The following is a 17,529-nucleotide window of genomic DNA, read 5'->3' on the forward strand; positions in this document are numbered from 1 at the left end:
GGAAGCGATTAGTTTTAAATATATAGATAGCATCGTTTACAACTAAGTTTTCTGATTTCATTATAGCGCTCACTTCTTTTCTTTTATATTAACTTCATTTTCAATTATTTATTTCGATTTTTATCGTTTAGAGTTCATCAAGCGATTAAGAAAGAAGGAAAAAAAAAAAAAAACCATTTGGAATCATAATTATTTTTATTAAGTCGTTTCGTTAGTTTTATTTTCTTTTCCTTTTTCTGCTTTTTATTTCTTTAATTTGTATCATGCCACTGATAACGAAATGTGCGTGTTATTAGTCAATAAATAATTAAAGGAAAAAAAAAAGAAAATGAACAATAACAAAAGGAAGGTATTTTCTCCCGATGAGAGTGTCTTGGCGGTGGTTGAATGAACCGGAAAATCTGAATTGGCAGTGTGCGTGGCTACAAAAAGAAATGGCGACGGAGGAAATCTGATGTATCATCCAACCAGCGAAATGATTTCCGTCCCGAAGGCTTTTTGCCTGATCACACAGGAGCGGCACATTGAAGCAATCTTTAAGGAAGGTGGGGGAGTCTTGTTCATCACGTGTTGACACGCGAGCTACTGGAAATGCATTGATTCGCTTTCCTTCTTTTTGTATCTCGATTTTCTCTGCGAGATGCGACTGTACACAGAGAGGTAGATGTTTCATGTCACAAGTTGTAATTCTAAAACATCCAGCATCTTAAAAAAATTCCAAAAAATATTCATACTCTCCAAAACAGGGATAAATTTCAGGTAATGACTCTGTCTTCTATTAGTAGCTTCGAAACTAAATTATGTTAACTAATTAACGTAAATGGAATAAAAAATCGCTAAGGTTTAATTAAACGACAGTATTTGCGATTAAATAATATACTTTATAACATTTGATAGTGACTAATAAAGAGAGGTGAATTAATGTCCTTTGATTGAATTATTTTACAATTAACTCAATTGTTGTTTTACTTTTATATATTTTACGAGTAGTAAACATTTACAAATAATATCGGGCATTACATATTTCAAATTTTAAAATGAATCTCCTACTTTTGTGCTGGGTCCCACTGACGGGCACCTCGTAATTGAAGACGAGAAGCTTCAGGTATGATGGTTCGTTCTCTCCACCCTGGTGAGTATAAAAACAGGTGGGGGTTGGATCCTCCCACCGAACGTACTTCCCAAGGGAAGGGTTGTACCGGTGCCGGTGATGGCCCTTAGGACTCAACTACAGTCCCCGCTAGTGTTGCAGCTGCAGCGGTCCAATCATTTAGGGCGGGTCGGAGTAGCCGGTTTAAGCTTACATTAGTGTTAGAATAGTTTTCGTATTTAGGAGTCGAACACAAATCTCCGTATCAAGAGATTACAAAACGCCATCTTGGGACTGCATCACAACTCATCTTTGTAAAGATGAAAATTCTTCTGCCTTTGGTACCAGAAATTCATTTTTTATCGGAATGTGGGTTGTCATCACTCCAGATTTCAGTCGAACTGTATATGGTTTCCGTTTACAAACATTCTCAAATACAAAATCTGAGAGGTGAACGCAGAACTTGATGTTTTCTTCGTATTTCATTTTCCTTAACCACCTCGTCTGAAATCATTACGAGGGAACACGCTTCAATGATGTCATTGTAAGAGAAATTTAAAAAATATTATGAGAAATTATGGAAATCAACAACAACAAAAAAAAAGAACACAGAGATAAATTAACATCATTAAACAGGTTTTTTTTAATTATATGATGACAAAAATTTGTTATTTTTAAGATAGTTCCACACTGTTAATGGGAAAGATACATTTTGATACTTCTAAAGAATTTTGATGTATAAAAATCGAGGAAGCTCAGATACGTAAAATTAAGACAAAGCCTTTTTTTTAACATGTATTGTGAATAGATTTTTTTTTTATCTACAAGTACATAAGAAAATCAAAATCTTCAATCAAAATGGTTTCAAAGAATTATATATGAGTATAATTGTGACTCTAGTTTATATAGCTTAAACTTGTTTAAAATTTGTTTGAAAAATCAATTTAATGTACCAAGATTTTTATAAATTCTCAAAAATTCCTATTTAAATAATAAAAAACTTTTAATTTTCTATATACTTTAAATAGTGCACATTAAAGAATATTTTGATCTGTCCTTTTTGCATAAACAACAAATTTACTAGTGGAAAGAAATAAAAAAATGCTTATTATAGTTTCTTTTTTAATGCACAGTGTTTTAGGTATAAAGCATATCAAAAAAGCTTCTTTGCACATGGACAAGACAGGCAGAAAAATCCTGCTAAGAGTGCTTCTCTGAGGAAACAGAGAATCTTTAGAATCAAAATGCTCTGCGCGAGATCATAAAAGAAATGATGACAAAAAAACGAAAAATAAAATATCGATGCTTTACTTTTTCGAATCTGAAATTTCAGAATTCGTATTATCCTTCTTCGGGTGCAAGATTTCTTCCTTAAAAGGCAGAGGAAACTTCATCTCAAGAAAAAAAATTCTAACCGAATCGATGATTCAGATGAGCTCTATGACTTATCGATAATGTGCACTTCAAAAATAACCAGAATCAGCTGTTTTTGCACAGCAAGCAGAATGTATTTATTTTCATTTCGATTCCTCGAATAAATCACCAACTTGTATTGCTGATAAAAAGTGTAATGGTTCGCTTGCTTTAAATTTATGCAGGAAAACCATCTCTCAAGATTCCTGAATATATGTGAAATATTTCTTTCTATTTGTTTATCTTTTAATGAATATTTAGAATGCACGTGTTTTTCATATTACTGATAAGTTTATAAATTGATTCATATTATGGAAAGTTTGTAAAGGGACGAAACGTTTTTATAACTTCATTATGAGGTAGAAGAAATTAATAGACGAGTTTATTACAGTTATTTAATTATTTTCTGAGATCTCACTTGAAACGATTCTAATAATGACCCCAAGAATGATCATAGGAAATATACCTTAATGTTAATAAGGTAGTGCCATCTGTTGTATTAAAAGAAAAGGTAGTAGAGTTATGTAACCCCTACAATTTTTGTTTTTTGTTTATAATCACTTTAGAATGCAATAAATATTTGATTATTTCACATCGCTGATTACGAAATATTGCTAAAAAAAGCTTCAACCATAAACAAACAAACAAAATGTGTTTTATCACAAAAAAATTTAGATTGCCTTAAAAATAATAAACCCACGAGATTGTAACCTGATAAATATATAATTTTTTAAGTAATAAAATATGTTGAGATCTTTTATTCTAAATAAATTGTTCGAAAGCATTTTCTTGCCAATCTGTATTCTTTTTCTACGATTTTGCTAATAATCCGCGGAATTCAAATCTCGTGACTGAGATGTGAATCGGGAATTCATTGCAACTTATATTTATTTCTGAAAAATTGAAATTTTGTTGAATTTCTTCAACTAAAAAAATAAATCTTAATAAAACAAATGAAAAGGCATCTAACCACCAGGGTAAAAGTTGAAATCAAACCTCAGGTAATTTTATTATTTGAAACAATTTTAGATTCATTATTTCGGAAAATTTATCTTGGTACATGAAAATGGTAGGGGAGTTTCACTGCCATTCTTTGATGTCGCTTTCCATTATAAATTTCTAACATTTCAGAAACTATAGTGGATTTATCTTTTTCTCCAGTTTTAAGGAAGTAGGCTGTTAAAAAAGCAGGTCTCCGTTTCAAGATAGTTTGTGGCAGCACTAATATTGGTAGGCGCCTTTTCTCATCATCGATAACTGTGCTCTCCGACTATGTTCAGATGACTATAGGAATCTATTGTAGTATGGAATCCTTTATCAAACAAACGTAAAGAAAAGTTTTATCTATAAAATGTAAAACAGCGAACTCACGCGCACACACTCATTCAAAGTTCACTTTGATCATTTTAATTTTATTTGAAGGGCATAACAGAATACATTTGTGTAAAGTAGATTCCTAAAAACACAAGCTATTATGGTATGTTTCTAATAAATTGTGACTGAACCTTCAAATTTTAGATAAAATATATTAGAATCGGTGAAAATAGTGATGGCGAAAAAGAAAGTGTGATTTCAAAGCTTGTCTTTGCTTCTTCATTCCGAAATAAATTAAGAATGGAATTATTACCAGAATAAAAAGGGAGAAATGAATGGGAATTAATTCAGAGTTGTTCTGTACTGACACTTGTGTTTTTTCTTCTCTTGCAGAAGGCTCGCATGGCCCGAATCCGTATCGCGAAGGTGACGAGCGGCGCTGCGTTCGTGAGCAAAAAGAAGGCTGCCGAGGCGAGGATTGCCGCCCAGGAAAGCGGACAAGAAGTGGACGACTTCCCGGAGGACATCTTCGAACTCCAGCATCACCATCTGCTGAGATGCCTCGAGAAAACCACGGTAAGATCCACTTTACTCCGTATATAATTCCTACTAACAATCTTGATCTGACTCCTTCTTCAACCTCATTTTCATTCCCTAATATAATATCCCTTCTTAACAGTTAATGAGTGAATCGATTCTTTTTCAGTTCGGTATTAATAAATTACACAATAAGTGAACTTCTGTATCACGTTGTTTTCAAAGTTTATTTGAAGTCACAGCTACCTTGATTAATTCGGAATTTAGTCACAATGTATCATTCAGACGCCAATAAAAGATATTCCCATCAAAACAGAAAAAGCGCTGAGAAATTTGACGTCTCGCAAAGCTTCAATTGCGTTCACTATTTGAAGCATTCAATGCTCTGTAAGAAAGCACTCATACCTTCAGTCAGATCTTAATAAAAAACATGCAGATTAGGTTAATTTAGCAATAAAAAAGGTGCCATAAATATTACGGAACTTCCTGTTAATGAATTAAATAAAAGAAAATGAAATTTCAAATAAAGTGTACCACACATGTTTATACACGTTATTTCATAAGCATCGAATTGATTTTGGGCCCTTCTCATAGCAGGCGATATCCGATTTCTTTGATATGCTGACAATCAGAGATCTACATAAAGTTGCGATAAAGACTGCATGTATTTTGGTGTATTATTTTGCGATGTCCTGATTGAACTTCATTAAGAGAGTATGATTTTTTGAAAAGTAGTATCATCAGCCATCAATGATTCATTCAGTCAGAACGTAAATTACATTGTCAGTCAATGATAACTGATGTGGCCTGAACGAAAAATACGAAGTCAATCATTGATCAATAATAAATTATGAATTGGAAATATTCTGTTAGTGATTTGTGAATGAAATAATGTGTAATGTGTTAATTGAATAAAAAATAAAAATACAAATGTAAGGAAAGAAGAGGAACACCTTCTGATACTTTGTTATTTATTATCGTATCTTAACAAAATTGATGTTTATGGAAATGATTCGAGAAGACAGCTTTCTTCCAATGGATTGATTGGAAACTGAATGATTTAATTAACACAATTAATTTATTTGCATCATTAGATCGTGGGTAGTAGTTAATTAATTCTCGGAATTGGTTTAGTAGGTAATTATTAAATTAATTAATTTTGTTAATTAACTACTATATTAGATTTTGCCATTATGGCTATTATTCTTTTTGCTGAATTGCTTTATCATCATAAAATTAAATTTTATAGATTCTCATTATAATTGCCAAAGTTATAGGTTTTTGAAAATTGTAGCTTCCAGTGTAAAATGAGTTTTATGAGCTTACGACATTATCTTTTAAATTATTATGTATTTCTCAAAAAAATTATTTTGTTTCTTAAAATCTTGAAATAAATGCAAAAATAACACGAATTATATTTTATTAAGTTAGAGTTTTTAAGAGATAATTTTTATTTTATTAAGTTAGAGAAAATTCATATGTTTTCTGTTTATTTTAACACCATCAGTAGTTTAAGAGTAATGACTGCGTGCCACCCATCTTAGCACATAATTTTGTATAAGCAACGCTTGGTATTTACGAATGATGTAATAACTGAAGGAATGTAATGAAACAAACAGGACCAATTACGCTTGTTAAAATGTAAATAAAGTCATAATATTTTTAAAAACTCATATACTTCATGTTTTTTTACAAATTTATCTGTCGCATGATTACAAAATATCTATAATATTTTCAAGATATCTTCACGATATTGCATGGCTAGTATTAAGATATCAATGTAATATCTAGTGCTAATAGGTTTGGCTAGTATGATAATACCATCTTTTTAACTAATCTGCCTGTAGTTTCTCTCAGTCTAGCTTTTGTAGGATGCTGCCTATTTGGAAGTCCGCCATTATGCCTAGTATGTTAATGTATGACATGTGATGTTAAATGCTTCTACAATCATGTTGGTATGCTATGATGAATTTGTATTTCATTAAATTTGCTTTGGACTCTATGCATGTTTTTTTCAGAAATTCACTGACAAGAGCCACTTCTATTGGTTCATTGTAATCCTATGCTCTGATGCACAAATGACTTATTTCTGTATGCCTGATATCCATATGTCTTTATTCTAATTTTAGAATCGCCTTCTATTTGTTTTGTGTATGAACAAGTTATGATATATCTGAAAAATCAACAAACACCTTTACGTTTCGCCGAAATACGAACAGTACAAGGCAGATCTAAAGGTGGTCTTATAACACGTCTTGGCACTTCTATTATCTGTCTGTTTAAATATTTAGAGTCTACTTTAAACTAATATCGTAAGGTAATTTTTATCCAAAATTCAACGTGTATTTTATTACAATTTGATATTATTGATTTTTACTTTTTTTTGGATACAATATACTCCTTTTCTCTGGTAACTGATTCTTTTTAGCCCATTTATGATTATATATATATATATATATATATATATATATATATATATATATATATATATATATATATATATATATATATATATATATGCGCTCTCTCGAAAAATTACAGATTATCTATACATAACAAATAATAGCACAAGGGAGGACCATTGAAATTATTATGCATCTTTCGCAGATTTGTAAAACTGCGAAAAACTGATTATAGGCTTGATATTTTGCCGTTGTCATCCACTGTTTCATAGCAAAGCTTTCAGTATTTGATAGGTGTCTTTCTTTCCTTTTTTGAGTGTTGTCAACCGTATTGATTTCAATAAAGTTCTCTGGACTTTTAAGTAATTTATAGTTTTCTACAGCCCTGGGATAAACAATACAACCAGTGTCCTCCATTTTTTACTACTTGTATAATCTTCATTTTGGTTCGCTCAGTGTGTAAATTTTAATCTAATAAAAATGAAATCTTATTCGCTTTATTTTAATTTTTTGTAAATTTTACTATGCGACTTTTTGTATTGCGTTCGAAGTGTATGTGCGTCATCGCTTGACTTTAGAAAGGGAGATTTGAGGGATTTAAAAAAATTAATTCCGCATTTAACTGGTTAAATGTTTTTAATTAGGTATTTAATTTGATAGTTTATAGTTTTTTTGTGTGCCATCATTAATATTCATCATTGCTCCAATTATGTTTTAAGTATTTTGATGTTGGTATTTAGCGTTTTTATTTCAGAAATAAGTCAAATCTTACCAGAATTTTTGTCTGGTATATTCCATTGTAAATACCAATTACTAATGATACAAAGAAATGAGAAAATGCGTATGAGTACTCTGGGCATCTTAAAGATGAATTACAGAGTTTATTTCGCTTCTTTTAATCAAATTTAAGAAGTATTACCCGGTAGATCCGGAATGTATAAAAATATAATAATATTTTATTCGCCTCTATACGCCCATACCCATTCTCTGTAATCCCTTTATAGAGACTGATTGCAAAATAATGGAAGTTATTTCATTTCTGTTTGATTTTATCAAGCAACATTTTTACATAATCAATAATTTGGGAATAGTTTTTGCATATAATGAGTGCATTGAAAGAGGAATTATCTTTTTTGCATGATTAACCAATTTATAAATTAATACATCAGCCTTCACTTGTAGTTAGTTTGGAAAGTGTCTAATAGAATCTTCATAGATTAAATGAAACATAATTATATGGTTGCAGTATTAATTATATTTTTAAACATAATTATATTTTTGCAGCTCACGTATGATTGGTAGGGAATTTATGCCTGTAAATGAAGCTTATTCACATCGTAATATTTCTTTCTTTTAATGAATATTTGTATAGTATTAAAAGCTTTTTCCCTTCAGTTCTGCTTTCATTTTCTTTGCAAAACTTGGGTTTTTTTTTTTTAAGTAACATTTCAAAATATTATAAATCACGCATTGAAATGTATTCAAATCACAATTTCTACCTATAAGTTAAACTTAACTAAGGATTTTATTATCTAAAATATGCAGATTATTAAATCATACGCATCAAAAGCTGGAAATTATTGAAACGAAATATAGTCCTCGAAAGAAATTACCTTGAGAAATAAGCTGCTAGATGGATAAAAAACGATTCATTTTGTGGATGAAAATTGCTTTATAATAATATATTTTACAGCAATTATGTTAGAAAGTATACTCAGCATTTACAAATACGGACAGATCAGCTAATCATGTTGAAAATTTTCAATTTTTAATCAACTATTTGAAAGTTTTAAAGTGTTTGGAGAGAGATTGATGGATGGCATCGAGAATTTGGTGAAATATTGAGAATTTCTAATAGATTTTCTTAAAGTGTCGGTCTGCTCTTTGTTTTACAGGAAGATAGATGTATGGGAAGATAGATGAGGAGGAAGGTCTATGATTGACCACTTTATGGCTGAGGTCCAATTGCCTCGAAGAGGATGTCAGTTTGGTGAATCGGCCAAAGTTACGGAAGAGTTATGCTTAAGACAGCAATCGACCACAATGGTGGCAGGGTGGTCGAACAACTAATCGAAATAGAAGGAAAGCTGTTTTATAATAATGTCAAGAGGCATGTGTGCTACAAAAGCAGGCTGATATTTCTGAAGTTATATATAATATATATATAACAATGCAGGAAAAATACCTCATTTCAATATATGAAAATAGAACTTGTCAAAAGTTCCTACAGGCTTAGCAGAAAAACAAAAATGAATTATTCTGTTTCGAAAAAGAATCGCCTAAAAATATCATTTACCCTAAACAGTTTACGCTCTCGGAGGCAAGAAAAAAAATTGAAAAATGCCTTTTTCTTTTTTTCTTCCATTGCAAAAGTCTCTTCGTTATCCTCATTAAACGGATCTTGTTCTCGGAAACGGTGCAGAGAGCGATGAGAGAAGAACTGTTATCTTAAGTAAGTGCGAAAAATCCAGATATCCGTTTTACTCAATAACCTCCTGTCAAAACAAACGTCCATGCGTCTTTCTTCCGAGCAACTTTTGACGAACGGCACAATCTTCACGGAACGAGCTGCTTCTGCTCGCTTTGCTGAAACTTTCCAACTTCTGGCGATTTTGTTAAGCAGGTTTGGCTAAATATTATTTCTGATGAAAATTTCCTCTTTCGTTTATTTTCGCTCAGTTTACAAATTCAAGCTTTTTCCAAATAACTTTTTTTTTCCTGTTCGAGAGATGATCATGGAGTACGGGGACATGAAGTTCTTTACCTCCAAACATAGCAAATGAAAAAGGTAGTAACATCGTGATGAAATTACTTAGCAAGTGGTCGTTCTTAAGAGAATTTAAATATGCAGAAATTAGGATTTGCTTGAGAAATTAGAGAGAAGATAATGAAAGTAAATAGCATGTTTGCAGTAAAATATTTGCGGCAAAATTCTGGATTGAAAGTCAAGCTTGACACTTGTATGATACATCTCAATTTCCTTTATTGGTATGTTATCGCTTTTAGCAAATTTATCGAAAAATCATTTTGATAATTTCTTATGAAATGTATTTATCGTGCCTAGATTGAAACGCTTGTTTGGAACAAATCACGTCATGTTACCGAATCGTCACATTCTAGGTTTTTACAGCAGTTACTCAGTTTGGGGCTGGATAGGAAATGTGAGGTCCTTAGCATCATGATCTTTGGATCAGGAGTTTGTATTTTTACGAGACTTGTGGTAAAGAATTGGGGAAAACCTTGTATCTTTTTTCCTTTTCTTATTTCCTGAATATGCTTTTTTAATTATTAAATGCTTATTCAGTGTAATGCCAACCTAGACAGTTTTGTCATTCCATGGAATATTTTTTTGTAATAGGATATTTTAATTTATTTATAGATATATCCATAAATACAAATAAATCCTTTAATATTTTTGACTTATTTTCATTTAATCTAGCATAATGTTTTTTTCTTTTTTGTCACTCCACATAAAAAAAGCTAGAAAGTTCAGATTTATTACAAATATTATATCGAATCTTGTTCTAGTGCGGACTGAATGGCTCGGAGGTAGAATATTGTGAACTGAAAGCGTCAGTTCGCGATTCGTATCTGACTGCAGGCAAGGTGCTTAAAAATTGTTTTGTTATAAATTTACTTTCTGTTATTTCTCATTTGTTCTAGAATGTTCTTATAATTTCTGTATCTTTCTAAATCTTGAAGATTCGAGTCATTTCGTCTTGTGGATAAAAACAGATGTAAGGTTTAGTTTCTTGAATAAAGTCTTGAGTTGAGATTAGCGAGTGTTATATTCGATATTATCGAATAAATTCGATACATTTGAAATAAATTAAAGAATAGAACTATTTCTTCTTGTACATGTGCGAAATATTTTGTTATTTGGAGAATTCGGATTAATAAAGGTAAAAAAAAAAAAAGAATGCTAGCATTGGAGCGTTAAAAAAATGACTTTGATTATTGTTGCGATGGATTGCTAAGTTTTAACCCAAAAACAATAAGTTAATTTTAAAAAAAACAGCTGAAAGGTGTTCAGACATTAACTCTGCCATCAAATGAAGAGAAGAACCTGGAAGGTAACCAGTTACAGATAACTGAGAGGAGCATTATCTTCTAAGAAATGTTACGGACTGGCTGATTTATATGAAAAAAAAAAAAAAAATTGGAAACTCTACTTTTTAATATCAAATTGTGAATATTCTAAAAAAAAATATTGATTACAAAATATGTCATCAGTTACTTTAGTAGGAATTAAAATTAAAAAGTACATAATCATTTATTAGTAATGTGGTAAATGTTCACTATTGAATTGCTCGAAAGATTTGAAAGGGATATTATATTTATTATTCTTTGTGATAAAATACCGTTTATATTAAGGATGCTATATATATGTGCGTTATAGAGCATGCAATATATATGTGTGTTATAGAGCATGCAATATATATGTGTATTATAGAGTATGCTATATATATGTGTGTGTATTATATAGCAAACTGGGAATATAACTTCATTTTCCTTTTCTTGCATGCTTTGTACAAATGAAACGCGCATATTTACACCACTACATAAGAAGATAGTGATAATTAGTTAATTTATTTTTCACTTAGATCATTTACTAAGAGATTCTGATAGAGATTTCTTTGACTCGTGTCAATTTAGAAAGGGAATTTTGGATATTTTTGAAATTATGTCGTATTCGTTAGGGATTTTTATACCCGCTCTCGGATCATGAGAAATTGCAAGTGTCAGCAATTTTTGAACGTATGTTAGAAATAATTGAATAAAAAAAATGAATTTGGATTAGGAAATAAGAGAAAACTTTAGAAGAAAGTAACATGGGCTAAGCTAAGAAAAAAAATATGTGATTAATTAAGATTTGAATTAGATTAAGAGATGTTATATATATATATATATATGTGTGTGTGTGTGTGTGTGTGTGTGTGTGTGTGTGTGTGTGTGTGTGTGTGTGTATGTGTGTGATTAATTATTTAATTGTGAATTGTGAAATGACGATGGTTACCTAAAAAAGTGAGTTATTTTTATTCATATTTATTCGATGGTCACACTCGCCTTCGTGACGTGTGTGCAGTTAAGTCGTACTCTTGGCCCTAGATGGCGCTACTGAAAAACAAGAGACGCACTCTTGGCTTAAAATCACTGACTTCTAAAGTCAGTGGGCTTGTCTATGACAAGTGCCATTAGAAACAACAACAACACTCTCCTTACCCACAAACATCTTCTGTTTAGTCAGCGAGCACCGATGTGATCAGATTGCAATGTTAATCTTACAGTTTTACACATTTTAATTCAGTGTCCTAAATTTAATTCTTATCGTGTGCGGTTTTTTAATTCATTAACATTAGAAATGCGTGAATTGGTGAGGGAATACCCTCTCAGGAATATCTTTAGTTTTTAAGAGCTATAAATTTTATCCATTTTATATGAATATCATAAGGCTTTTAAACTCGGAATTTTTTCCGTAATTGGAGTCATAATTTTAACATCTTTTTCCTTTAAACTTTATGTGCTTTTTCTTATAAGTGTAGAACGTTGTTTGTATTTTAACCTTATGGAATTGTTTTATTTAATAGATCGTATGGCAATATACACATACCACTTGTTTATAGCTCAGCAGGTCAACTTTGTATCTTCTCCATAAAAATTCAAAACTCCAATCCAATCAAAATTACAAATTAGATTTCTGAAATTTCTCAGAGATATTTAAGATACGAAGTTATTTGAAACACGATTATTTAAGCACATGTATACTTTTCCTCCGCAAGTGAAATTAGTCGTAACTTTTTGATTTCTTAAAAATCATCCCTTATTGAAATTAGAGTTGTTTTCAAAAATCTCCTTATTTCTTGCATAAGAACTATATCGAAAAAATAGTTATAATAAATGCTCCGATTTTTTTTGTGTGTATGTGTGGGGAGATGTATAATTTAACGTTTAAAATAATATTTTTAGAAAGAAAGAAAAAAGTAGGGCTAAAAGAGTTCTTAAGCCTGATATTTATTTCATTACTTCTTCCTGGAAGATAGTGACTGCGGTATGAGTTAACGAATGATAGATGGAATCCGCTTTCAAGGAACTTAATTTTTTTACTCATGGATAACCTTGGTTTAATGCATGCAAAGATTGTAAACGCCTCTTGAATGGAATGCAAAGACGACAATGTATTAAACAACGGCTTGTAACATTTTGGAAGAACTGAAATGGGAGGGGTGTAAAAATAGACTTCATTCTTCTATTTATGATTCCTGATTCTTTGGTGAAGTTTTACATTTTGAGGTTCAACTGGAACAAATCGATAATATTACATAACCACATAAATGTGATTTATTTTTATTAATAGGGATAATTTACCAAATTTCTGTTGAGTAACGATAGATTTTAACGATATATTTTAATAGAATATAACGATAGATTTTAATAGAAATAATTAAATTTAATATAACGATAGATTTTAATAGAAATAATTAAATTTAATATAACGATAGATTTTAATAGAAATAATTAAATTTAATATAACGATAGATTTTAATAGAAAGAATGCATTCAAGAAAATTAAAGCCATACATGGTAGCTTTTTCCAACTTGGAATTTACTCTCATATTTTTTTTACTCATTTTATTCTCATATTCTAACCTTTTGTTCACAACGGATGATTTTAATATTTCGGTACTTTTGTTGTATGCGCGCAATATCCTAATTGACATAAGGCGCATATTCCTTTAAAAAATTCCTTATGTAATAAGTTCGCAAAATGGTAAAACAAAATTATGCAATTTTTAGTGTTTTGTGTAATTCAAAATAGTGTTAATTCACCTAAAGGAGATTTTAAACAGAATTATTTAAATACCAAAATATTCTTTCATTTAACGCGTTCGCTGCCATGACTCAAGCCTGATATTCAGAGCATCTATCTAATTAGATTCCCCTTTTCTTTGATATGCACTCTTAACTACAATACAGAAAGGTTCATCTAATTATATTGATGTCTTGAACTATAGAAACGTTTTTTTTTTCTTCCGCTTTCATAATTCTTATATGCTTCAAAACAAAATACAAAACATTTTTTAGGCAGTAGTGGCTAATGCAGATGCTGAAACACGTTTTGGATTAAAAAGTGATTTCTTTTTACAGCTGTCTAAAAGTTCGAGAACCGAAACTCTTGATACATAATTTAATCCTTAATAAAAGGCATGTTTCGCGACTTCATCCTTTTTTTTTCCCAATCGATTAACTAAATTTTTCATTTTAAATAGTTTTTCTCGGCCTTCGCTGTTTATTATACTGCAAATTTTTCTATTCATGAATATTTCGCACTATTATTGGGTAGGGAAGACTATAGTTAAGTGTGAGTAGCGAAAATTTAGAAATTTTAACGGTCTAACTTGTATCTCAACACATTTTTCTTAGCTCTGTTTTATTAGATATGATTTAATGAGTACAAGCCATGTGAGAAGAAAAACTAATTTCTGGCTATCCGAACCACTCTTTAATTAATGTAATGAAAAATTCACTGAGAGCAAAACTCCAGCTGGAGCTGCTTCTCGTTCATTGGGTTTTACAATTTGCAATTTTTATTTTAGAAAGGGAATTATTGTGTACAGCCGTTTCAAATGAATTCCAAATATTTAGCTGTTTGCAGCAATTTGTAGTAATTATAAATACTAATAATACTGTATTCATTAAAAACGCACCTTTCTAGCGATTTCGTAACTTTATTTTCCTTATTATTATCTCAAGTTTTGTTTCTTCGAGTAACATTTAATTCTGTTTCTGTTAAAATTATATAACTCTTAAATTTTGCTTTTCAAGAAATATACCATTTTTTCGATATTTATCACTAGCAGTTAGTTCCCCATCTAAATCATTAAGATTAATAACAGTTTCTAATCCATTATCTAGCCTCTTTAATTCATCAATTTTCTCAAATAACTCATTTAAAAAATAATATAGAGATTCTACTTTATTTAGTTAAATAAATTTTTTATTAATTGGTAAATCAATTATCCTTCGGATCCTTCCCTTAACAAATTTCTTTAAATGTTTAATAGTCTTCCATTTAGCTGTAACTGTGTTCATTGTTTACAAGCTTCAGCAAACGATTTAATTAGTATATCAAATATTTAATCTGAGAGACCTATGTCAACTCTAAGAATCACAGCATAGAATCCATAATTTGGTTGTTAATCACGTATTGTAGTCCCCGAAAAAATGTATCGCATTCAGTTTAAAAATGATGCCGGAGTCTGTCTTTTTTTATTATTTATAAACACATATATAAAAATTTTAGACAAAGCACTTAGAAAGAACATTTATGATCACATTGATTAGAACTTGATTCTAATCTACATCTCTTCCCAGGGACAAATTCAGTTTTAATCTGAAAAAAATCAACAACATCATGTGGGTAAGTCAGTATTCATTTCCTTTTTAAGTCGTGTAAACGACAACAACACGTCTGTGTGTTTATCTTTTCTGTGGTAATCGTTGAGTTTGTTTTAAAAAGTGGGTGCAAAGATGGTATTCTTTTTGGAACAAGATTGGTGTTGAGTTGCTAAAGAGTCTGTATCCCATTTTCTCCATTGACAGTCCATGTATACTTTTTGTATTAAAAATACAAAGGAACTGCTATCATTAGTGGATGCATAATTTGCAGATATGATAAAAAAACACATTTCAATTCGAGGTCTGTCATTGACTAAAAATTCTTGTGGTTTCGACGGATATATTCAGTATATTAACCAACTGCCTAACCAAAGGAGAACCAAGATTTTTGCTGGCTCATATTCAGAAACGTGCTACATGACAGTGCCAGCTGGCAAATTCTCATTTATTATGCCCTATTTCATTTTAGAATCCATTCATTTTGTACCACAAAATATGGCATGACATTCCAGCACAGCATACGATTATGTGAAGTCGAACAATCGACATTATCATGAGCAACGACTTTTGTCATATGACAGTGACATTATGTGAATTGGCTCCTTTTTCTGTGCTGTAGACATTTCTGTGCTGAGTGATTTTGTTGTTTCAGGACCGACAGTTCGTGGAGCTGGAGGTTCCATACAACGGCCAGCCGAATCGCCCTTCGTCGACGCCCCCCCTTTCACCCACCCCTACCCTCTCCTTCCACGACAAGAGGCTCTTCCGCTCCTGCTGTGGACGACGGAAAAAGTATCAGGTGAGTCCCCTCTCCAACTCACTGTCTCTCTTGTCTCACTCACATGCAACGAGGTCCTTTCTCAAAACACCCGTGTCTCTTAAATCACGCAAATCAAATATACACCAGCTAGATCACACCGCAGATAGAATCAGTAAATCGAGAATAATGTTTTGATATCTTTTTTAAACTGCATTAATTCCGAATAACTACTGGTTAGTTGAACTAATAATCATTTAAAGGGGGGGGGGGATCATTTTTCCATTATCGTGGTCTTTTTTAATGGCAGTCCAAAATGGAGGCGGTTATAAACTGTAGTTTGCTGTAATAGTTGTCACTTGATGTACTGCTGTTCTTTATTTCACACGTAGTTAGTTTATGTCCTATCATCTAGTAAACTTTCCACACCCAGTGTGTGAGGGAAGGGACTAATGAGGGATAATGGGCACGGAATAAAATTCCATGATTTTCCCAGAAGAGAAATGACATTATTTTGAATGCGTTCCATACAAAGGATCTTAGCTTATTAGAATGTAAATTGGCGTGTTTTTTAAATTATAAAAGTGTCTTTTATGCATTAATAATGTTACATGGATTAACTTATGGATGGCGAATTTCTGTGAATTTTTAAGCAGGGCTTTGTGTTGAACAAAAAAATGTTTAGAGGTTTACCCTGCTGATCCAACTGGTAAAAGTAAAAAGCTTTTCATTGCTATTAGAAACTTCTAATTAATCAGATATTTTTATAAGCTACATAATAATCAGGAACATAACTTCAAGATTAGCATGCAAATGAATGGAAAATACAGAGAATGACATGCAACATTTTGAACTTTTTGCTTTCTTTCATTAAGTTAATTTTATTATTGTAAAATCTCTAGACGGTAATGACTACTTTTATGAGCTCAAACAAGGGGTACTTAAAGGTCACTTTGAACTAGAAACAAGCAAATGTAATGATGCCCTTCAAAAATTAATAGCCCAGAAATTCATAAAATGCTAATTGGTGCCCTTAATATGAAAACTAATCTTATTCTGTTAAGCCTCAATTCAGGGTGAGAGCTTTAGTACAACATAAAATCGTTTATATTTTTCTAAACAAACTTAATAAAGTCATCAAAAGATGAGAATTAAAATTCATTGCAACCTGGTTGACAAGGAAATTGCATTTGTCTCTCATGATTTAATAGTCTCTGTGGAATTAGACGAGCAGTGAGATAGATTAACCCCTTACATGGAAAGACTTGCCACGCACATCGAAAAGCTTTTGTGACAAAATCACCAACTGCGTGTTGTACACATTGGCAGGCCATTATTACAGATCTAAAAATGATATTCGCCACCAGTCGATTGAGATAGAAAGCGGAAGTATAATTTTCAGGAGCACAATCTTATACCAGAAATTAGAATTTTGTATTTAAAACCTTATTCGATTTGCGCTTTCTGTAAAGTGTCAAATACTTTATGTGGCCTCTCTGCAAATTACAATTTGATAATACTCCCACTGGTGTAATTCGTAATTGAGGATTAGAAGCTTCCGGCATAGTGGTTGGTTCTCGTCACCCTGGTGGAGACAGAAAAAGGTGGGGATCGGTTCC

At 31.3% G+C, this 17,529-nt stretch overlaps 1 protein-coding gene across 4 annotated transcripts in view; it reads left to right on the plus strand.

The window, feature by feature from the left end:
* Nucleotides 1–17,529, plus strand: part of LOC129965637 (potassium voltage-gated channel protein Shal-like) — a 226,446-nt gene that overhangs the window by 167,534 nt on the left and 41,383 nt on the right. For 2 of the 4 annotated variants that reach the window (XM_056079703.1, XM_056079704.1), the window contains exons 3-4: nucleotides 4,211–4,393; nucleotides 15,806–15,952. In XM_056079703.1, the coding sequence (XP_055935678.1) occupies nucleotides 4,211–4,393; nucleotides 15,806–15,952 (330 nt within the window). The remainder of the gene's footprint in view (nucleotides 1–4,210; nucleotides 4,394–15,805; nucleotides 15,953–17,529) is intronic. The other 2 variants (XM_056079705.1, XM_056079706.1) reach the window with 1 other exon arrangement.

The sequence above is a fragment of the Argiope bruennichi genome, chromosome 4 (assembly GCF_947563725.1).
Source record: "Argiope bruennichi chromosome 4, qqArgBrue1.1, whole genome shotgun sequence".
Taxonomy (NCBI): Eukaryota; Metazoa; Arthropoda; class Arachnida; order Araneae; family Araneidae; genus Argiope; species Argiope bruennichi.